Source organism: Thalassophryne amazonica, chromosome 21 (assembly GCF_902500255.1).
Source record: "Thalassophryne amazonica chromosome 21, fThaAma1.1, whole genome shotgun sequence".
Taxonomy (NCBI): domain Eukaryota; kingdom Metazoa; phylum Chordata; class Actinopteri; order Batrachoidiformes; family Batrachoididae; genus Thalassophryne; species Thalassophryne amazonica.
This window is the reverse complement of record NC_047123.1, coordinates 23814301-23837992: the sequence shown is the minus strand read 5'-3', so window position 1 is coordinate 23837992 and position 23692 is coordinate 23814301. Positions and strand designations below refer to the sequence as shown.

Here is a 23692-nt window from a genome sequence, read left to right as displayed (position 1 = left end):
CATATGTGTGTCAAATTTGGCAGACATTGCAGAGAGAGAAAAAGTAAATAAAACCACAATTTTGGCCTTTGAATTGTGGGGTCAGTCTACATGCAATTGGACCAAGCACACACAATTTAAAGGAGAAGAGTGCAACACGACAAAATGTGTAGAAAGTCAGTAAGAGTAAGAAAAAGTGAGTCTTCTGCAGAGTTAATTTCTTCCTTTCTGATTAAAGAAGTGATCATTAAACAAAATCTATAACTGTGTAACAATCATCCATCAATATATGAAGTGTCTTGTGGTGAAACAGAGAGAAAATAAGGTAACTTTTTTTTTTTTTTTAAAGTTGTGGCAGGCCGCTTTTGGCTATCCGGACACGCAGAAGATTGATTATTCTTCAATTCAGCTCCTCCAAACGTCGATATCTATCCCATTTGAAAAAAATTGAAAAAGCAAATTAAAAGACAGAAATGAGAACCATCTTTCACTTGACTCACACAAAAGTGTAACGTTAAGCAATACTGAAATGAGTCGCGCTCTAAACAGCCATGTTCAATTTCAGCAGGCTTCCCGTTTTCCATTATTCCTCGCCTTTCTAACGTTCCGATACAAATGATAACAAAGCTCAGAGGCCCCGAGGATTATACGATTTGGTCATGTAAATTCAAATTAATACACAGATCTGCCAAGGACTGATTGTGAAACCATTTTTTAAAAAGTCAACTTTTCAAGAAGAGGGGTGTCGGGACAAAAGGCAAAGAATAATGCGTGTGTGGGAGTGAATTTAAAGTTAGTGTTGGTGTCGAAGTTTAAAATCCCAGAGTGTGTCAAAAGAAAAGAGGGAATATTCAGGGAGGCAGAAGAGTATAAGTCAGAGGTTTAATTACTTCTTGGCTCAAACAGTCCACTGAGGCTGATATCGTAGCCTGCAGGCAGGGGTGGAGAAATGCACGGGCCTGTCTGGGCTGATGCCCGGGGGCCCCAAATTACAATGGGTCCCACATTTTACACATATTAACACAAATTGCAGGATAAAACCTGATGCACCTCAGGACATGGCAATATTATCTCCCACAGGTTGTAAGGCCAGAAGGAGGACAATAAAAAGAAAAAAGAAAATTATAAAGAAAACTGTATGTAAAATACATTTTACAAAAATCAGGCTATGTTTTTCACATAACACATAAAAATTCAGTAAGTTATATCTTCTATTATACATTCCAATTCTAAGGTAGAACTCTACTAGTGTGTACTAAAGTATATCTAAAAAAGAAGAGTAGAGCCACTGAGGTGCCTGGTCTTGAAACCAGGGATGGTAGGTTTGCAAAGCTTTTTTATCCCATGGGAACTCTCCCTACCCACATAAGCAGCTCAAGAATATGGACAACATGTATATAAGTGATATTTACACAATCAGGGTAGTAAACAACATATACAAGAAATATAATTACTACATAATATTATAGAAGTTAGCGTCTAAAACCTAAATATTCATACAGGAGAAAATTGTAGTATACGTTTTCCTAATATGTAGACTTGTTGCAAAACTAAATTATAGCTAGTCGGCTAAGCTATAAATATGGTATTTTATTTAACATAAACAGAAGCTATGATGTAATATGTTTTAGGTATCTATCTAAAGTTCACCCTGCTAGCTTATAGGAAGACAAAATCAATACTCTACATGCTATCCAATGGAAACCCAAACTTAGATACCATCTGTTGAAATCTATTAAAGAACCCATAAACTGAAGAACCATCAAAAATCTACACCATGTAAAATAAAAGTGTAAATCACGAACGTAAACTAACTATAGCTAGATGAGCTACCGTTAATTAGCCAACAAGGTAAAACAAAGCTAGCATATAAAGTACAATAGCGTTGTTTAACCCTACAATAACGGTATTAACAAATACATATAACAACAACATGTTTAAGCAAAAGCCTGGATAATTTAGGTTCTTTTTAGTGTAAGAATTTTTCTTTGTGCTCAAGAAAGTTTTAGAATTTTTTTGAAAACACTCCAAGAATTGAAGTCTGCCAAGATGTTTATTTCATCTTCATACAATTCATCTTTCAATATAATAATACGATTTGCCATATACACAACCTGCATAAAAAGCATGTTCATGTTACGATGTCTGCAATAACTATGATGGGCAACTAGGAAGTTTTTGAAATGTATTTCCCCACCAGCCATTGCTAATTTCAACATACTTTGATAGTCTCTTGCATTTGGGCTCATAATCTTGCGACATCAATGGAAGGCTTTCCAGAAGTGCCACAAGTTATACTTCAAGTGTGCTACGGCGTCTACGGTTGTCACTGCGCACATCGCATTGCACAAGCATGGAGCGTTACATCACCAAACTGTGTCTTAGGCAACTGCAATCGCCACACTCCAGTTTGTCATGGTTATAGATGGAAACCTTCTGAAATGCACATCCGTGAACGTAAGAACGGAGTTCAAGTTTCCAATATTAAATGTAAATGGAGAAAGTGTGAGAATGCAATGAGGTGCCTCACCGGCGTGCAGTACTCCACCATGGGGTAGTTGAGCTTGTGGCCTTTGGCGGTGCGCCCAGAAAAGAAGCAGCTCTGACACACATCGTAGTTGAAATGCTTCAGACTGCGATACCTGCACAGAGAGCGGAAGGTGAAAGGTCAGACAGCAAGTTCAGACGGGAAGAAGTTGCTAAAAATGGCACTTTCAGAACTTCTCTGCATGTACGCTATCTGACAGGACTCCTACGGGATACGCAGGGCCTCCCTGTGGGTTTCCTCTGGCACCCATTCGCCCAGTGTGCACACCCGTTAAAGCGTTTTTTTCATAAACTGACACTTTGGCAGACATAAGGAGTTTCACAAAAACACAACATCATGACAACAACTGTCGGCATGGTGTTCTCAGCAGCTGGAGCCTGAAGGCCATTTAAAAGCTAAATTGAGACAGGAGCCATTCAGACATAACGACAAAGTCTTTTATCTTTCTCTCCTCTCAAACGCTCCCAAGGTTAGCTGCAATACAGATCCTTACATCAAGGCACACGACACCACCAAGTCTAATGCCCCATTACCGACTGACATACAGCGTATTGGGGGGGGGGATCAATTCACCTTCACAGTGGGAGGAGTTCGAGCGCCTTAATTAATAGGTTTATCCACTTACAACTGGCTAATTAAGGGAAATTAGGCTGCATTTCTTAATTACGAAGCACCTTTTTTGGCAACATTCTGCACACTAAAATGTGAAAATGATCAAGGTAATTGCACAAAACTATTCCGCAGTTGCGTTAATGTCCGTTAATGTGCGGAAGTGCAAAGTCATTTTCGGCCAAGTTCATCGATTTGTGTGTTTGGTCTGATATCTCAAAACAATATGAATGGATTTGAATTAATTTTACTGCAGAGATAGACCTTGGGTTCACCAAGAATTGATTACATTTTGAGATAGATGCAAACTCAGGATGAAATGTTATAGCTATTTCTGTAACATCTCTCATTGTTTTTAAGGTTATCAATGTTATTTATGCTTTGGAGGAACAGCGCTCCCACGAACACTTTAGCACAGTTGCAGGTATGGAGTAACTGTGAGGCAATGTACGGAGGCCGATAGGCACCTTGGGCAGGTGCATCAAACAATACAAACTGAAAATGCTTACAAACACAGAGAATACAAACATACCGTATTTTCCGGACTATAAGTCGCACTTTTTTACATGTTTTGGCCGGGGGTGCGACCTATACTCCGGTGCGACTTATAAATGAAAAATATACCGGTAGGATCTCAATTAATTTACTGTAACAAAACAATTTTACGTGACAGAGTCGATCTATGTTTTAAAATGGCCACCAGAAAAGGAAATGCAATGCATCATGGACACTGTAGTATGGCGGCCGTCCTATAAGTCACGCTGGTCGCGATAACCAATCAGAGAACAGAACGTTGGACGCGTATTCCTCACCTCACCCACAGCGTGTGAAGCTGACGAATACGGTGCTTGCTGTTATTCCGGCATGGCGAACAAAACAGCTTCAACCCTTGGATATCAGTGTGAGCAGAGTGTTTAAGTTGACGCTGAGAGCTGCGTGGGAGAACCGGGTGAGCGACGGCGGAGGATTAGTGTGTGCACTTGGAAGGAGCTGGCGTCGAAGATTGTGAATAGCGTTTGAAGCAGACGAACATGGTGTTTATTCCGGGACGGCTAACAAAACAGCTTCAACCCTTGGATATCAGTGTGAGCAGAGTGTTTAAGTTGACGCTGAGAGCTGCGTGGGAGCACCGGGTGAGCGACGGTGGAGGATTAGTGTGTGCACTTGGAAGGAGCTGGCGTCGAAGATTGTGAATAGCGTTTGAAGCAGACGAACATGGTGTTTATTCTGGGACGGCTAACAAAACAGCTTCAACCCTTGGATATCAGTGTGAGCAGAGTTGACGCTGAGAGCTGCATGGGAGCACTGAGCGACGGCGGAGGATTAGCGTCTGCACTTGGAAGGAGCTGGATCGACAACGCTGGGTGGTCATGAGCTGCGCAGGTAGGTGCTGCATGGTTCGGCTCGCAATGTGGTCCGCAAAATACAAACATATCTGTAGGTAAATGCAGCTCACGAGAGGGCACTCAAGGCTTGTGTGACTGTTCCTGCGACTTCTGACTACCATAGAAAAATAAAAATTTCAACGTTACTGATAACTTAACAAGACAACGGAGAAGGCCCGAAAAAATGCTACCAAAAAGAAAATCATACTCTGCAGATTGTAAGTTACGACTGGTGAAATATGCATCTGAAAACGGTAGCCGTCACAATATTATCATCTGAACTGTTCATGTTAAGTTAACATACCTGTATGTCCATGGGACTTATAGTCCAGTGCAACTTATTTATGGTTTATTTTTCTTTATAATGATAAAGTGGCTGGTGCGACTTATACTCCGGTGCGACTTATTTATGGTTTATTTTTCTTTATAATGGATAAAGTGGCTGGTGCGACTTATACTCCGGTGCGACTTATAGTCCGGAAAATACGGTAACTCTCGCTATTTGACAGAAACTATTGTATGTGTTGTTACTACTTCTGTTGTGTTGTGAAGCTTGGCAAAGTGTTTCTGTGTCATCAAATCAAATTGTTGCACGCTCCGAGAAAACACGCAGGGCAGGTGAACTCCAGGAACAGCGTTGTTGACCTCTGACCTAAAATATGTAAGCATATATGCTGATGATACACAATTTACAAATTTTACAAATACAAATTTTAAAAAGCGACTCCTAACGTAGATCCCGTCATGTTGCAAGACCAAACAAAATGTTTATTATGCGTTTTTTCCCCCATTTTCTTTCCCCGACCCATCCATTATGCGCTCTCATCGATCGCTGACAGAACTTTGGAGACATGTAGTTCATCAATTGTCTGGCTTTATTTCTCTTTCTGCTTGCAAAGCGCAGGATCTGCGAGGGACGATGCTGTCTCTTAGCACGGGTCATGCCTCACTGAAAACATCAATCATAACCAGTTCCTAAATGTGCCAGAGATCATTTGTTGCAGTCAGCCGTTGAGGCTTTAATGAAAATAAATGCGGCTATAAACGAGGCACTCTTCATGTTTGTGTGCATCAGAGGGAGGTCTGTTATGGATTGTTTGCCAGACGATCGACCCTTTGTGAACTCTGCGGTTCGCTCCGTGTTTATGTGTACGAGCGTGCTGTGTGTTTGTTCCAACAGAAACCTCTGGATACTATTTAGTCAGCGGTGTATCAGCTGCTGACATTTCGATAAATGCCTTCCCTCTAGAGCAGATTTGCCCTTTTACGCTCAACCTCCAACAAACAATACCAAACAGTGCCGCCCTACTTGTTTACGTCTGCGTTTCTGGATTCCAGCGTGCTGCCGAGGATATGTCCAAAAGGAATGAAAAGGATCAGCACTTCTTTCGAAATTTTTGTGTCTAATTGGCCAGAGGAATCGGAGCGCATTCTGTCAGTGCTGATTGCGTGTGTGGCATTGGGAGACAGTGTGTTTGTGGAACACAAATAAGAGGAACGCCGCGCAGTTAGAAGGTGGGAGGAGCGTTCTCGTAATAAAGGGTGGACAACAAAGTGTGCAACGAGCTGCATCGATTGGAGAGACATTTTTAAATATACAGCCAGGTCCATAATTATTTGGACAGAGAAAATATTTATCTTACCTCTGAACACCACAACAATGGAGTCGAAATGACACATGGCTGCTGTGCATGATGTTTTTTTCAGCTGCTCTAAATTAGAAGGGATAGATCCTTTTTTTTCTTTGTGCGCCAGCTCCAAGCGTTTTAAAGTCGAAAATCCCTCAACTTTTCAGAAAAGTGCCGTGGCATCACAACAGCGGCTGTTCAGGAATATTTCTGCCGGTTTCTCCTTCACTATCCCCCCCTTCACCATGTAATCAGACAACGATGTGCAAAATTTTCACTGTAAATTATCCTGGCAGATCATCTGAAGAACACTAGAATTCTGCACTGCAAATTATTTGGTTCTTACGAAGATAAAAACAATTTGGAAGTGTTAGATAATTTTTTTTTTAACAGATTTTACGTGCTCGACATGCTTATTTCTAAATTTAATCTTTATTCAAGAAATCTTCTGAAATTATCTTGCCGCATCGACTGTTTCCCTCAGATTTAGTGCTTTTATCCACACCTTTTTTAGCAGTGTGTGTGTGTGTGTGTGTGAATCTCCATGGGTTTGAAGTTCCGTCTTTGGTATCTGTATGCTGCTTAAATCAGCGGTGAATGCATTCCTGTAGACATGGAGGACGGCGGTAGGAATCTGAATGTGCTGCCGTCAGGATGCATTTCATAAGCAATCGTTTGTTCTTTCCTGGAAAGACAGCTGATGAGTTAATTAGAAAATACATTCAATGCCAGACCTTTTGTTGATTTTTTTTTAAGGTCACCACTGCTCGTGAAGGACAGAAGCATCACATCCTCCAACACTGTGGGCCTGATCTGCTCCTTTGCATTTTAAATGGGGTCCATTTAGCCTTCAGCCAGTTCAAACTGAATCCAGTTCCGCTCAGGTGACTCTGTTTTAAATGTTAATGCACACCCAAACTTAGACCCGTTGAGTTTGCATGCGATTACCTGAAACCAACGATTGGACACTCCTTGCATATGTTACACTTGGCCTGGTGTTTGGCGGTCTCTGCAGCAGCCACTCGGTGCAAAACAGGAAGCCATACCATGGATTGGGGCTCCAGTCGCATCCAATCAACAAACTGCCTAGGCTCCAGCTCCACCCTATTGGGCACCTGGGTATGAAAGAGACCATCTATGAAGCATATCGCTGCATGAACATCCAATGAAGACGTTGAAAAACTCTGAAAGTCGAGAGCTCCTGGGTTTTACGCAAGATTTAACCCATTTTAAGCCATATTTTGCCAGCCAAGGTGACGCTTGAAGGAAGCCAGGAATACTCTGTCCAGACAGTCCTAAAAAACCCAGAATCCAGAAGGCTAGACCTTACTTGTGTGACGTGCCTTGAGGCAACTTTGTTGTCATCTGGTGCTATATAAATGAAAATAAATTTAATTTGTACAGTAGAAACATGCGCTTAGTGTTAATAGATGGCTGATTGTATTTACATACGATGATGAGATGAACAGCCAAACTGATGACATATTTGGAAATACACAAACTAGTGGTCAACCGATTTAATGGATGCCCAATTAACTGGGCCGATTAAACAGATTGTAAGATAATCAGCCCTGGCCGATGTCCAGAGTCAAGAGGACTATTGAAAAATGCAGGCAGGTGCCTCAAAACAGTGGGAATGGGTGTTTTGAAACCGTAGGAAATGGGAGGAAATGCTAGAATGTATCATTACCTTGCAATACTAAATGAATGTTGATTTAAATACACGTATTTTGTTTGTCCTTTGTTATTATTAAAAGGTATTGGGGAGGATCAGCATTATATATCAGCCATCAGCCGCCCTGTTCTCTGTGGCCTGTTTCACAGCTAGAGGTCAAATTTCAAAATCCATTTCAATAACATTTTCCAAGTGTGTGGTTGGAATTTTTCAAGGATCAAAGCCTTAAGATAGCGTCTCTTTAATCCCACCAGCATCCATCTTGCAATTTCAAAAACCCGTTCTGGAAGCATCTGTTGAAAGTGGCTCTTCACGCTGACAGCAGACAGAGACGCGGAGAGATTATCCACATTACCCACTTTTAGCAGTGGGGATACGCACAAATACAAAGGAGGCTAATATGCATCAGCTCCACTAAATCATTCTCTCTTTGAAGATATTGATCCACAAGACTTTGAATCTCTGGTTGAGTCCATCCACGGCTCCTGCTGCTGCTGCTGCCTTAATAGGCTCAGAGTCGCCTGCAGACCGACTTGACACAACATCAAAATGTTGTGTGCGAGCCACACTTACAAGTCCATTTTTACCCGAGGCCATCAAATATGGCCATTGGTATTGCGAAGGCGTTTCGTCTGTCTGTCTGTCCGTGCGTGGCATAAGTCCAGTCATATTATTGCTAGAGGCCTCACATTTACAGGGAACATTCTGGGGATACAGACCTTGGTCAACCTCAAATACAGCAAAGAGATTAAAATGTCACATTCTGTACCTAATTTAATGGTATGATCTCGCAGACGTTAGCATGGTAATGTCGCTTTCTGGTTACCTCGCTTCATTTCTGGCTATAAATAACACCTTTCTCATATATTATGTAAAAGCTAGTGAGAAATAAACACTTCTAAAACTTAAAATGCTGTTTTTGGAACCTAGTAACACCTCTGAACTGATTTACAAAGCATTTAGAGGAGGTTAGCATAGTGATGACACTTCCTGGTTTCCGTAGCTGCTAACTTTGCTTTATTTTTGGCTAGAACTAACACCTTTCTCATATATTATGTAAAAGCTAGCGAGAAATAAACACTTCTAAAACTTAAAACGCTGTTTATGGAAGCTAATAACACCTCTGAACTGATTTACAAAGCATTTAGCAGATACAAATATTCCTTGATTTGCACAACTTCCACTCTTCTCAAAAGCTCCTATATGCACACACGTAAGGCCTCTTGCAGACGCCGTTAAAATGTAAATATTGTTTTTGATTGATTGATTGAGGGGCTTAATTGAACATGCACAAATTGTACGTAAGACAATAGGATCTTAATAATAATAATTAATTAAGCAACTACAAATTATAAAGAACACAATGCTCATAGGGCTGAGGGTATTTTAGCATTGAGTTATATTTATAATTTTTACACAAAATACTTGTTTTGTTGCAATAAATACATATATATTAAGATAATATAGCAGCCAAATCCTATATGTACTAATGCACACGGCACACAAAGTAATCAAAAGTTTAACAACACTTTCAAAAGTAAAAACAACAACAAAAAAAACCCCATAGCTTCTGAATTGTGAATTGTTCAGCTGGGCACGTTATAGCATGATAAGCAGATATACACAACTTTAGCTCCAGAAAGGCCATAACTCTTCGCTTGTTACGGCAGCCTAATAAAGCGGCAGCCACCACAGTACATATAAAAGCCACAATTTTCCAAGCTGCGTAACAGCCATGAATTTTTGGGCTGAAACTAAGTAATTTTTATGAGATACTTCTTCATATTTATTGGCTGAAATGTCTCACAATAAATACTGACTAATTTTAACAGCCCTACTGCCCTCATCTTGCAGTCCTGCAGAGGCGGTGTTGGACAATAGCCATTTTGCTCAGTGCGCGTTTGAATTTTGACCCCTTCTCCAAAAGCAATAATCACTTGATTAATAATCCGTCTTTATCTGCTGTGTAAACCATAACCATCACCCTTTCATGAGCACTGTACATTACCATTTGTCAATATATCTGCCTCTTGCTAAAAATAAAAAGTTCAACTGATTATAACGATCCAGAGAAAGGGAGAAGGTTTGACCTGACCACTGAACAAATCAAAAACAACCTTTGCATCACCGCTGTCATCCAAAAGGGCAACTAATTCAACAAGAGGAGAAGAGTTCAGAAATAAAAAGAGAGAATATCCGAACCCTGATCCCGAAACGACTGCAGATGATTGATTGTATTGTTATAACTGCAATGAAAATGAACCTGTGCCTCTTAATGATGAGGAAATGAATGATGAGTTAACTAAAGGATTGGCTTATTTAAATTCATTTTTGCACTTGCTCCTTCAGATGGAGTTCACTAATGAGCCTTGGTGTGCATGACGCTTAAATGTCAGGAGGAATAAGTAAAGACGTTAGATAGAAGGAGGTCTGGATAAATGCATTATAGACATGGTGCTGAGCATTAAAGGAGACATTCATTACTGCCGCCAAGAACGTTTTCACCCACGTCGGGTTGTTGGCTTGTTATCACTGGTCACAAAACATGGTGAAAACGTTGGCTGAGCAATTTTCCTTTTTCCATCTCACATCCCTTTGAGATGCCTGCTGCCTACTGGACGATTAATGGATGATGAATGTATCGTGGAAAGTTAAAAACAACAATGGTTCATTTTACATATAGTTTATGAGGCACATTGTGTGATTTGTCAGGGTGCTCCGCCCACTGGCATCCACTTTCATGCAAGTATCAGCTAGCAGCGTAAGCTAACAACCACCAGGAGAAACACAATGCCCATAACGTTGACAAATATGGGTTCAAATATACAAGAGATTAGAAAAGCAAACCCAAAATTAAAGAATGGATAGAACGCTTGGCTGGAGATGACACCAAAACTTTTCCTCTGTACTGTAAATTAATGACGGCAATCTCAAAATACCGTCCAGGGACATTTTTGAAACCTGCAAATCAAAAATTATAAACTTCATATTTAAAGGCTACAGTCAGTATATAGTGTGTCCATCCACTAGCAGCTATGTTACCTGTTAACAGTTTGGTAGAGTATTTTGCTGCTCACCAGTTAGTTCCTCAATGCACTGCCCTTGTGGTGACTACATTGGTCATCTTTTATTCTGGAACTACTAATGCTATAAGTTAGTATACCAAATATTAATTCATGCAGAATTTTGTCCAGATGACACCTGAGGGGAAAAAATTCAAAAGTAGCTTTGTTTTTGTGCGTGGATTTGGTTATACGTATAACTAAACCTCTAATTCGATTTAAAGAAATTATTGTAGTTTGGATGTCCTATGACGTAGTATACAAAAACAACCCCAAAAAGATCTAATCAGGTAGTAAAATGGATTTCAATTTCAATTGTTTCGATGTAGCCATCTTGGCATCTCAGTGGAATTACTCAAAACCTACTAATCTGATCATGGAGAGGGCTACTAACTTTTCAAATTTACTGGCCGTGCTTTACATTTACAAACCCTCTTGCAGATTCCAACAGCATCGATTTAAAAGTTTAAGTTTTAACTTTCCATACATGCTTATTCATGGCATCAAACAGAATAGATGCAATAACCATACAAATTGTTTTTTAAGTTTGTGTTTTTGTTGCTGCTGTCACCAAAAGCAATCCTGTTTGTATTTTAAAATGCACTGCACACATATTTTTCAATAAACCTTAGTTTGGTGGGCATGCAAATGAAGAATGTGCATTGGCTCAACACAACTGTTGCCCTCTGGCCAGGGGACCAGTGGGAACGTCTAGCCTGGTACATGAAAATTTTCCAGCTATCGTAGGCTGTAGCTGCAAAATCCTAAGAGCACCAGCTCTCTGCCAGCAAACCAAGCCAGTGAAATATGAAGTCTGGTGGCCTGAAGTATCAAGTCGGTGTTAATATCTACCCAGTTTCATTAAATTAACTTAACAGATCTGTCATGTGCTGGAATAGATTTGACTAGATTCTGGGAAACATGTTAAAGAGGTAGATCAATGAGTTTTGCTTGGATTACAGCACATACTTCCTTGGCAGGGGTACCGTACTTTGCAAAACATACAACGGGAGCATTTGACCTTCCTCTTTCTAAAGAACCATTTCACAGAACCATTTGGTTTCACCTTTCATATTCACGAGTGCCATCTTCACACAGCCTCCCTCCTCCTCCACCTCCTCCTTGCCATCTAACGGCAGAATTATAGCATTTACAGATTAATTACTGCTGGGGGAAAGTTGTCTGAAAGGATGGAGAGATGGATGGATAGATAAACGAAGGAAGGTGGCAAAGGAACAGTGAAAGGGGCCATATTTATGGCAGCCACTCATTAATCACATGCCCATTAAACCAAATGGACTGGGTGAGTGCACTGTCTGCATACAGGTAGCGCGGGGTTGTGCTCATGTTTGTGTGTGAGTGAGAGAGAGACAAACAGAGAGCGAGCAAGAGAGAGAGAGCGAGGGGGACAGACAGAGAGAAAGACAAAGTGTCTGTCAACCTTTTCTCTACCTGCCAACCCAGTTTGATGATTGAATGATTAATGAGCAAGCAGACTGGAGCTGGTGCAGCAACTCATAATCTAGCATGTGCACGCTCTGTGCACCAGTGCATGCTTGCCTCACCACGTGCACGTGCGTGTTTATACCTCAACAGAAGGGCAACATGTGGGCAGTAAGGTGAAGTGCTTCCCTTCTTGCAAAAGAGAAACAAAAGTTTAGTTTGAAACAGCAACACTGCTATTTTGGGAGGGGCGGTGCACGAAACGAGTGGAAATTTATGGCGCTCAAATTTTAATATTCGAATCCCCCATCTATGAGCGCCGTAGCTTGAGTCGAGAGAATCGACGAAAAAAAAAATTAAATCCTGGTAAGATGAAGACATTATTAAATGCACGTAATGTCCAGAGATAAACGCCAGGAAAAAGCTGTTAGCTAGCCGCAGTAAAACACCAGAGGACAGCCGGCAGGAGAGCGGATGCCGTTTCAGCCTTCACGGTTGATCAGCGGAGCTTGGATATTGAAGCACTTTCACAAGATTGAGAGAGATGCATGTTAAGTGGCTAGGAAACGTGGAGGACATAGAATCGCTTAAAGACAATTAGCCTTAGAGAACCACCGGAGCACAATGGATTACGAATCCAAAAAAAACCCCTCCAATACTAAAATGAAAGGGAACAGAGACAGTGCCACACCCACACCTTAAGATATTTGACACCAGGTCATGCAAATTACGTATGTCTTTGTGATTTTAACCTCTGCGTTGTGTATGTGTTGTCTCTCCACTTGCTCTACCCTCCGGACGCAAACTCACGATGTCCAGCATGGGCGGCAGGCGCTTGAACAAGGAGGCTAAATCTCATGGGCCCTGGCGTCAGTGGCCAGAGCATCTTTTGGTGTGGGGGGAGGTTTACTGACTACCATATGGACAGCGACTCCTGCATGGGTCATGTGATCAACTCTGTCCAATGCTGAACTACTTCATTCAAAACTAAAACAACTGTTCCTAGTTAATCCATATTGGCTCCAAACAGTTTGAGTTAAACAATTGAGTTTGACCTTTCATGGACACCCAAAGTCAAAGATCATGTGACCAATAGAAGGCTGCTCTATGACTTCATATTATGTCAAGTTATTCTCAAGTCACCAATCTGCAAGTCCCAAGTCAAGTCTCAAGTCAGCTTGCAAACAACTGGTGGTCATTATGACTTGAGACTTGACTTGGGACTTGCTGATTCATGACTTGAGAGTGACTTGATGGTGACTTCGTCCCACCTGTTTAATAATAATCACAGGTGTGTATCTTCAACCAGTTTCTGGTCCAATTTATATGAAAATTCTTCTTTATTATGGTCACAGAGGACTGAAAACAATGGCCCACGCATCTGTGACCATGCAGTGGTGGAGCAACTATCCTTCTGATCTTCTTGCATTCTGTAGAATCAAGAGGAATAAACTCTGTATTTTTTAATTATACAACTCCCATCACCAATTTTCATTGTAGACCATCAGAGGAAACAAACATAAATAAAAATAAACAAGAACAAAAGCTCATCCTTGACCCTGAGCAGTAAACATTAAAGCTGTCGTTATACGGGACACTGAAACAATCTTATTTTTCCATTTACATTTCTGAGCATATGCCCAGAACTGGTATTATGTGCATTTTTCAAGTAAGCCTTGAATGCTCCTGCAGTGGCGGAGAAACAAAAAGCAGCATTTCAAGAAGCTGACACCCAACTGTCTCCAGAATATACAGTTTTTCCAAAACAATAACAAACTGGAATTAGGAAACAACATTCATTGTTGTTGAAATAATCTATTTTTCAGCCAGATGCTTATGGAGGCCATAAATATCCACTCAGTGAACTTCAGCTGATCTCTTGCCACTTCATGTATTGTTTATCTGTCTGGTATGGCTGACGCGGTGCATTATGTGTACGCACGTGCTGGAAGCAGCTGCGGACGCTCGGCTCGATGTTCGAACCTCCAAAGGCGGCCACCTCCCCCAGCTGCCTCGGGATCTGGATGGCTTCATGAAGCAGGAGCCCCAGCTGCCTCTGGTCACATGTGTCGCCCGCCGACGCCACCTGGCTGAACAGGTCTGAGGTCATGACGGGGTGAGGGGTGAGGCGGGGTGAGACGGGAGAGAGAACAAGAGACACGTATTTTAAAAAGTGAAAACGTAGGTGCAAAGAAAAGCATGTGGTTGATATCTATAGAGAAGTGTGGAGGGGAAAGTGATTTATAGCACAAAGTGGGCAGAGATGCACCTGCACATGGACAGGAGGAAACGAGGAGACACAGAGAAAGAAGAAAAACATACATTTTTAATCGCTTACTTCTTTCATACAACGTTTCCACTTTAATCCCTGCACTGAGAACATGTGCATCCATCACATCCACCACAGATCAACAGAGCCTAATTTCTTCTTTTTTTGGTACAAATGGTTTCCAATAAAAATTTTACGCAAGACAAAAGGCAGGCTGAGTGAATACAAGATACACTTTTCAAAATGGTAATTTGATTTACAGATGAAAGAACAACCAGAGTCACATCATCATCCACAATGTAGAAAATGTAGAGGTTGTAATCTGAGGGTTTTCGAGCATGAATGGCTCATTTGAGGTATTGCTACAAAATCCCACTGGGTACAAGTCAGGATTTTGAATAGGTCATGGCAAACTTTAATTTTGTTCCTTTTGTGTAATTCAGACACACACACAGACACAGGAATTCCGTGTTTCATTTATACCAGAGGTAATGGGACTCCAAGTTGTTTTGCTTTTAACCCACCAAGCCCACGCCACCTTTTCCCAACAGGTCTGACGGTCACTGAGGTATGCCATGGCCAAACCCAGATGAGCTTTCTGGGACAGCAGTGCTTTTCACCTTGCCATTCGCCCAGGGGTGCTATTTTTAGCTGGTGCCTTTCTCGTAATGGAGTCACAAAGATTTAGCTTTATTGAGGTCAGAGATGCTCTGCACCTCCTCGGATGTGGTCCTTGGATCTCTTTTCTTTTTTGTCATCTTGGCTCAGACATCACTGTGATCTTTAAAGAATTTTGGAAGGTCGTGTAAGCTTCCTCATCACTCTGCTGAAACACTTCTGTTTAATTGGTAGTTTGATTGAACATGGGTGGTAGTAATCAGCTTTGTGTGTATCTATAGTACAGCTGAACCCAGCTAAACGCAATTTAATACATTTGTGGATTTACAAAGGAATAAACAATTTCAAACACAAGCCTAGTTGATATCAGATAACATTTTGGTTTCAAAGAAATTAACATTCTGTTTTGAGCACAGGTAGAACGCTTGGTTACCAAGACAGCCAAGCCAAACTGTGAATGTGGCAGGGATGTCATAGTACCAGTTTTTCATGTCTGATATAATACAGATACTTGAAAATTCATAAAGTGCAGATACAGATACCAATCCCATAAAGGTTTCCCTGTCTGAAGACAACTAATTTATTAATAAATACATTTATCTGCATGTACTTGTACATACAGATATACTTGTACATACTTGGACCGAGCCATCTTTTATCTGCATTTCTGATATCCAATACTGTAATTTTGACCAATAGTGGGCCGATACTGATCCAAAATATCAAACTGGAACACCCCCAGTAAAGGCCAACTGTGGCCTATTGTTCATGTACATCTGAACATGCATCAGGAAAGATGTATTCCTGATATTCCTTCTTACAAAAGTATTCCTTCTTCCATAAGTATTTTTTTATTTTTCTTGTTGTTTATGCACCTACTACTTCTTACAGAAATATTTTCTTTTATTGCTGTTTATGTACCAATGACACCAGATCAAATTCCTTGTATGGTAGAACTTACTTGGCAATAAATTTGATTCTGATTCTGATATGGTGTATACATTGTGCCAAATCAACATCCAACTCCATTGCTGTCACCCCAAATAAAATGGGAGCAGCCATGAAAACGACTTTGCATTTAACCAGGTTGCCTTTGTTTTATGTTCAACTGAAACTGAATACCAAACAATCTTGTATGAGATATATGCAAGAGTAGAAGAATACTTTTTCACTGGAGTGTAGATACCTGGCCACTGGCTTGCATGGTAGACCAGTAGAAACTGACAGTGAGATCATTTAGATGAAGTTATCAAACAGCTGGAGAGCTCATGTTAAATGGTCAAAGAGAGCGGGAGGTGACAACACCTCAGAATACCCGTGTAACCAGAACATCCCCGGCTCACGACTTCACGCTGCAGAATTACAGCCAATGCTGACATAATGACGTGCTGTCACAAAACGAAAGTCAAACGCCAACATGCCTGGTTAGGTGTGCATGCACAATACACACACAGAACTGACAGCCAATGAGGGTCTAAAAGAGTAAAGGAGGAAGGATGCAATCAAGCGTGCTTGATACCCTTCTCAGCCTAATAGAGGCTGCCAGTGGAACGAATAAGCTCAGGATTGGAGTCACACTGAGAGGGGGGCAGGGGGCAGGAAGAGCGGAGGGAGGGTGGAAAAAGAAAGGGATACAAGAGTAAGCCGGGAAAAGTGGCAGTGGTGGATGGATGAACAATGGAGTCAGCTATGACAGTGGAGAAAGACAGATAGGGAGAAAGAAAGCAGCAGAAATAAGGAGTGAGAAGCCAAAATGGCTCCTCCCACAGCAGCAAGCCATAATCCTCAAAAATAAATCTGAAAAGGAAATGAAATAAATAACAGGGAGAACTGCAGAGGAGGTCTCTCATCCAATTAAACAAGCTGTTCTTCAGCTCCTCTCCCTATCTATTTGGGTCTGATTAATGTTGCTGGAATTACAGCTGTACTGGAGGAGTATGGGACAGATCCACCTCAGGCAAGCTTTTAGAGGAGGTGAAGCAAAGGTGCATTTGAGTGCACAGTCTCATGGTGGATAACCTGCTTACTCATTAGCACTTACATTTGTATTTTTCCTCCAGGTGCCCTTTGCAGAGCGAGAGCAATCCAATCTTCATGGACAGGACGCGGATCTTCCCATTCCGGCCACTGAGGGGTGCACACAAGCAGAAATCAGAAAGGGGGCAACAAGTATTTAGACAGGTGAACATGTTTATTTACATCAATGACTCACACATGTGTAATCAGAGACATGGGATATCCATACCGCAGTGCAGATTGTATGCAACCATGTTGTGCAAGTGCTTGGCTACAGTTGTGTACTACTCTGCCTGTATGTCTGTTTGTGCATGCATGCACGTTATGCCATATCTCAACAATCACTGGTAACATCCTGCAAATAAATTGTAAGGTTAAAGTTTCTATAGGCTCTAAGAGTACAGAGGACCTAATAAGGAACCCCGTGGTCTCCCATATTTAACTGCAGGGGGTTTGCAAGTAACCATGGTATTATCACCTCGTTTCTGCTTCAAACTGCACTCCAGTCATCATCTATCTCAGAGACAGATATCTGAAGCTTTTGTTCCATAATCATTTCCACATAAATTCAGCAATATTTCATCATAAAAGATGAAGGAAGCGATCAGAGTGCTACAGCTACACGAGCTGCTTGCTGATGCGTTCACTGCACGTCAGTCATTTCAAAGCGTCACTGACTATCACCTCATTTCTGCTTAAAACAGCCTCGTATCTGCTTAAAACTAATTTTAGAATGATTTAAGAGGTTTTACCTTGTCATCTGATGGTTAATAATCACATTAATCCATTTGATTGCTTTGGGTGAAGAGATTTTGTCTTAGACGAGCGGCTGGGCTCCAAAATGATGCATGCACAGTGGAGGCAGGGCGGACCGTTCGGTCTGCGACAACCCCATTTTGCCATCCAAACTGCCTTCTTTCTTCAGTGTTGGAAGCCTCCTTCACAGATTTTGGTCCATATTGACATGATGGTATCAGGCGGTTACCACATCATTACACCATCACAATCATGAATTATTATTTCAACCTGGATAGATCCATGTTTTCATGAAGTTGACACCCTACCATCTCCAGAAATCAAGACATGTCAGACAGTGCAATGGCAATGTTTTTTCCAAACTCTGTCAATGCTTGATGATGATGATGATTTATTGTCATTACAACAAGTGCAAGGAAATTTCTTCACACCCAATTACCTCAGACAAAAATACAGCAATTAATCCACAATTATTACTAGTTGAACGTAATAATGGTACACATCAGAATTAAAACAACCGCACATAAATTTGATTGTTAATGTACGCTAAACGTTGAAACAGTCCATCATTCAAACTAAGGCAATGTGAGTGTGGGTAGCTGCAGCAGCCATGCCGCCCAGCCAAGACTGGAGGAAGGAGTGGCAAGTGCAGAGGTAGGGGTGGTGGGCAGGGACAGAAACACAAGGGGAGGTGGAGTTGGGGGGACTGTGCGTCCATGTGTGCAGGTGGATTCATATCAGCCTCTGTCCTTGTATGTGTAGAGTCCGAAAGGGCCTTGTCGACAACTGCAGACTATATAGGGGAGGCCAGATGAAGAGGGAGCCATGTGCACCACCAGGGTTGCTGAAATCTTTACGGAGGAAAACAAGCAGGACATTTTGACCTTCGGTAACTGATAAAGCTGACGTATTTGGGTTTAGGCAGAGAAACACAGAACTCCAATACGGTTTCTCTTAACTGTCCAGATCCAACTGTGTGAATATTCACTGGTCTCCAACATCAATTCCTTTGCAGGGCAGACAACTGCTCCAAGATGGTTTCCATCTTGCGTTTAAGTTCAAAAGTTAACAGAGTATGAGATTGTACAGCCTTGCTAACCTTGGTAATCATGATGGACAGATGTGGGATTTTGGTTTTGGTGGCAGCCGTCTTGCCAATTTTCCAGTATGTCAGGGCAGTGCCTAATAATAGTAGCAGAAGCCCTCCTACCACAACGACAAATAAGAATACATCCTTGATGTCTTCCATGGCACCAAGCATACTACACACCAATTCTTCCAGGCATCGAGAACGTAGCCCATGGGGTAGGTTCCTTCTGGGCACACAGGGTCCCCCAACCCTGATTTCCTTGTTGAAAAGATGGTGTCAATAGTGCTTAGAGACCAGCTGATCAATTCCATGGTTAATCCGAATTTAGTTTGAAAAATTCTCAGTATGATGAAGTTGGGACTTTGAAGGTAGAGGCATAGATAGAGACAAACAGGAGGACAGGACAGTAGAGAGGAGGAGATGCGACCGCCCTCGCTGGAATCCCAAGCAAAATCAGAAATCAAGAAATGTCAGACAATGCAGTGGCAATATTTTTTCCAAGCTTTGTCAAAGCTTGGTGAGCATGTCCCCACTGTAGCCTCAGTTTCATGCAGACACGAGGGACAATAAGCGTGGTCTTCTACTGCTGCAATCCATCTGCAATCAGGTTTGACGTGCTGTGCATTCAGAATTGCTATTCTGCATACACTGGTGGTTACAAATTATTAATTATAATTGTGCATTTCTATCATTCCTTCTCGTCGGACCTCTGCAATCAATAAGACATTTTCAGCCAGAGAACAACCACGAGGAAGATAACGTGCATGGTGAGGGAGCAGCAGCTACGCTCAACAAAAATATAAACACAACACTTTTGGTTTTGTTCCCATTTTGTATGAGATGAACTCAAAGATCTAAAACCTTTTCCACATACACAATATCACCATTTCCCTCAAATATTGTTCACAAACCAGTCTAAATCTGTGATAGTGAGCACTTCTCCTTTGCTGAGATAATCCATCCCACCTCACAGGTGTGCCATATCAAGATGCTGATTAGACACCATGATTAGTGCACAGGTGTGCCTTAGACTGTCCACAATAAAAGGCCACTCTGAAAGGTGCAGTTTTATCACACAGCACAATGCCACAGATGTCGCAAGATTTGAGGGAGCGTGCAATTGGCATGCTCACAGCAGGAATGTCAACCAGAGCTGTTGCTCGTGTATTGAATGTTCATTTCTCTACCATAAGCCGTCTCCAAAGGCATTTCAGAGAATTTGGCAGTACATCCAACCAGCCTCACAACCGCAGACCACGTGTAACCACACCAGCCCAGGACCTCCACATCCAGCATGTTCACCTCCAAGATCGTCTGAGACCAGCCACTCGGACAGCTGCTGAAACAATCGGTTTGCATAACCAAAGAATTTCTGCACAAACTGTTAGAAACCATCTCAGGGAAGCTCATCTGCATGCTCGTCGTCCTCATCGGGGTCTCAACCTGACTCCAGTTCGTCGTCGTAACCGACTTGAGTGGGCAAATGCTCACATTCACTGGCGTTTGGCATGTTGGAGAGGTGTTCTGTTCACGGATGAATCCCGGTTCACACTGTCCAGGGCAGATGGCAGACAGCGTGTGTGGCGTCGTGTGGGTGAGCGGTTTTCTGATGTCAATGTTGTGGATCGAGTGGCCCATGGTGGCGGTGGGGTTATGGTATGGGCAGGCGCCTGTTATGGACGAAGAACACAGGTGCATTTTATTGATGGCATTTTGAATGCACAGAGATACCGTGACAAGATCCTGAGGCCCATTGTTGTGCCATACATCCAAGAACATTACCTCATGTTGCAGCAGGATAATGCACGGCCCCATGTTGCAAGGATCTGTACACAATTCTTGGAAGCTGAAAATGTCCCAGTTCTTGGATGGCCGGCATACTCACCGGACATGTCACCCATTGAGCATGTTTGGGATGCTCTGGACTGGCGTATATGACAGCGTGTACCAGTTCCTGCCAATATCCAGCAACTTCGCACAGCCATTGAAGAGGAGTGGACCAACATTCCACAGGCCACAATTGACAACCTGATCAACTCTATGCGAAGGAGATGTGTTGCACTGCATGAGGAAAATGGTGGTCACACCAGATACTGACTGGTATCCCCCCAATAAAACAAAACTGCACCTTTCAGAGTGGCCTTTTATTGCGGGCAGTCTAAGGCACAGCTGTGCACTAATCATGGTGTCTAATCAGCATCTTGGTATGGCACACCTGTGAGGTGGGATGGATTATCTCAGCAAAGGAGAAGTGCTCACTATCACAGATTTAGACTGGTTTGTGAACAATATTTGAGGGAAATGGTGATATTGTGTATGTGGAAAAAGTTTTAGATCTTTGAGTTCATCTCATACAAAATGGGAGCAAAACCAAAGTGTTGCGTTTATATTTTTGTTGAGTGTACATAATTTGTCACGGCAACGTGGCACATTTCTCTTTACATGATCCATTGCACAGGTGCCTCAGTGTTGAGGACCCCAGCGGCTGAAGAAGTACAAGGGGATGCACATTGTCAATTAAAATTATTCATTTTTGCCTTACAGATAGCCCGCCTAAAACCTTTGCATCAAAACTCTATTAATTGTCTTCATGTAACCTTGCAGCTTTGCAGCTGCACTAATAAAAAGCACAGTCTCTCCTCCACAGCTGAAACTCTGATACCATTCATTCTTTAGCAAGAGTTTTCATGGAAAACTTGAACAGTTTCATTTACTGGTAAAATGTACGTTACTGTCTGTTTGCAACAGCCCTGCCTTTCTGTGAATGCGTCTCATATACACTCTCAAATTTTGCTGCATTGGATGTGACTTCAAAGCTTCAAATTAAAAGCCTGTGTTTATCGACAACCTGTGAATTCTCTGATTTTTTTTTCATTTCCACAAACAGCTTCAGACAGCTTGACTTAAAGTCATTTTTTGCTTCTACAACATGTTTCACCTGGTTGTTGCAAATAGATGGTTACCTTCAAGAGGCGGGGACGGACCAGTTGTTCGCCTGAGCGATTGCCATCTAGGACCCAGGGTGGTTCCGCAGGTACCAGTGCACGCTCACAGACCTAATGCTGCATTTACACATAGGCAGGACGCGTTACGAATGTCATATGTGCGTCATTCTTGGCACATTCCTGACATTCTTAACGTGACTTAACGCATCTGAATAGGTTTCTTAATAGTGCATGTTGGTGCGTGATATTTGTGATTTTTCATGGAGCATGTTTTTGGCTGTCAAAAAAATCTTCCACGAATGTCATGCACCACCCTCATTTCGTCTCATGTCATGGAGGTCACAACTAAGCGTGTTATCTGTCTTGATTAGTGGTGATCCTTAATAGAGCGTTACAGCGTTCTTCTCTGATGTGCGCACAATTAAACCCTGCTGCACCGCATTCAGTTTCATTGCTGCAGTATGATGAAGAAGGACAGTGATGCCAAGCTGGCTGAAAGTTTCCTTCCAATGCTCCTCAGCACGCTCCTGCAAGTGTTCCACCTGCTGGATGTGCCTGATGTTTGGGAAAACGAGCGAGACGAGAGCAACATGGAGCCACACATCTGGCTCTCTCCGTCTCCTCCTCCTCTTTGAGCCACTCCATGGCACAGAGCCCAGCTAAGCATGAAGTCACAAAGTTCTTCTGCTGTGGATTAATCTAGATTTTGAGGAGCAAACTGGAGCGATCTGAATTGTTCAGTAACTGATGGATGGATGAATATGGGGGTGTGTGTGGAGACAATCTGCCTCATTCACAATGTGACAGAACTTAATGATGCACTGTTACGCCGTGCGTAATGGTTCCTGATAATTCTCCAGCAGGACACCTGACACCTCTGCCCCGAATCATCACATTCGTGATCAGCGGCCAAGAATGTATACTTCGTGGCATTCGTGACTTGTCATTATGTGTAAACGCAGCTTAACCTGAGCTGAGCTGCCTCTCCTAGAATGTTTCTTGTTCAGACTATTCACTGTAGATTGGTCACGCTACCAACTGGACTCTTCATCTCCACTGCCCTAGTCCACCCACTGGTAAATGTGAACCGACTACGGCTGGAGAAGTAACCTGCAATAAACTGCCATCCTATCCAGGGGGAGTTGTAGACTCTAATCCTTTTCATGCTTTTGAATCTGGAGATATAAGCATTGGCACCAGTAGGCCTCCAGACTTATGCAGCGTTGCTTTTCCTTCTTCGGTAAACCCTAGAGACATTGTGCATGAAACTCAGTAGATCAACCGTTTCTGAAATGCGAGGTCTGTCAATAAAGTATAGGTCTTTTTTATTTTTTTCAAAAACTATATGGATTTCATTCATATGTTTTTACGTCAGACATGCTTGAACCCTCGTGCGCATGTGTGAGTTTTTCCACGCCTGTCGGTGACGTCATTCGCCTGTGAGCACTCCTTGTGGGAGGAGTCGTCCAGTCCCTCGTCGGAATTCCTTTGTCTGAGAAGTTGCTGAGAGACTGGTGCTTTGTTTGATCAAAATTTTTTCTAGACCTGTGAGACACATCGAAGTGGACACGGTTCGAAAAATTCAGCTGGTTTTCTGTGAAAATTTTAACGGCTGATGAGAGATTTTGAGGTGATACTGTCGCTTTAAGGACTTCCCACGGAGCGAGAC

The 23692-nt window shown here is 42.2% G+C and overlaps 1 protein-coding gene across 1 annotated transcript in view; it reads right to left on the bottom strand.

Annotated features, from left to right (window-relative positions):
* Nucleotides 1-23692, bottom strand: part of utrn (utrophin) — a 301805-nt gene that overhangs the window by 39868 nt on the left and 238245 nt on the right. Inside the window, 4 exon segments of the mRNA XM_034162029.1 lie at nt 2510-2621; nt 7098-7264; nt 14272-14429; nt 17258-17343. Coding sequence (XP_034017920.1) covers nt 2510-2621; nt 7098-7264; nt 14272-14429; nt 17258-17343 — 523 coding nt within the window.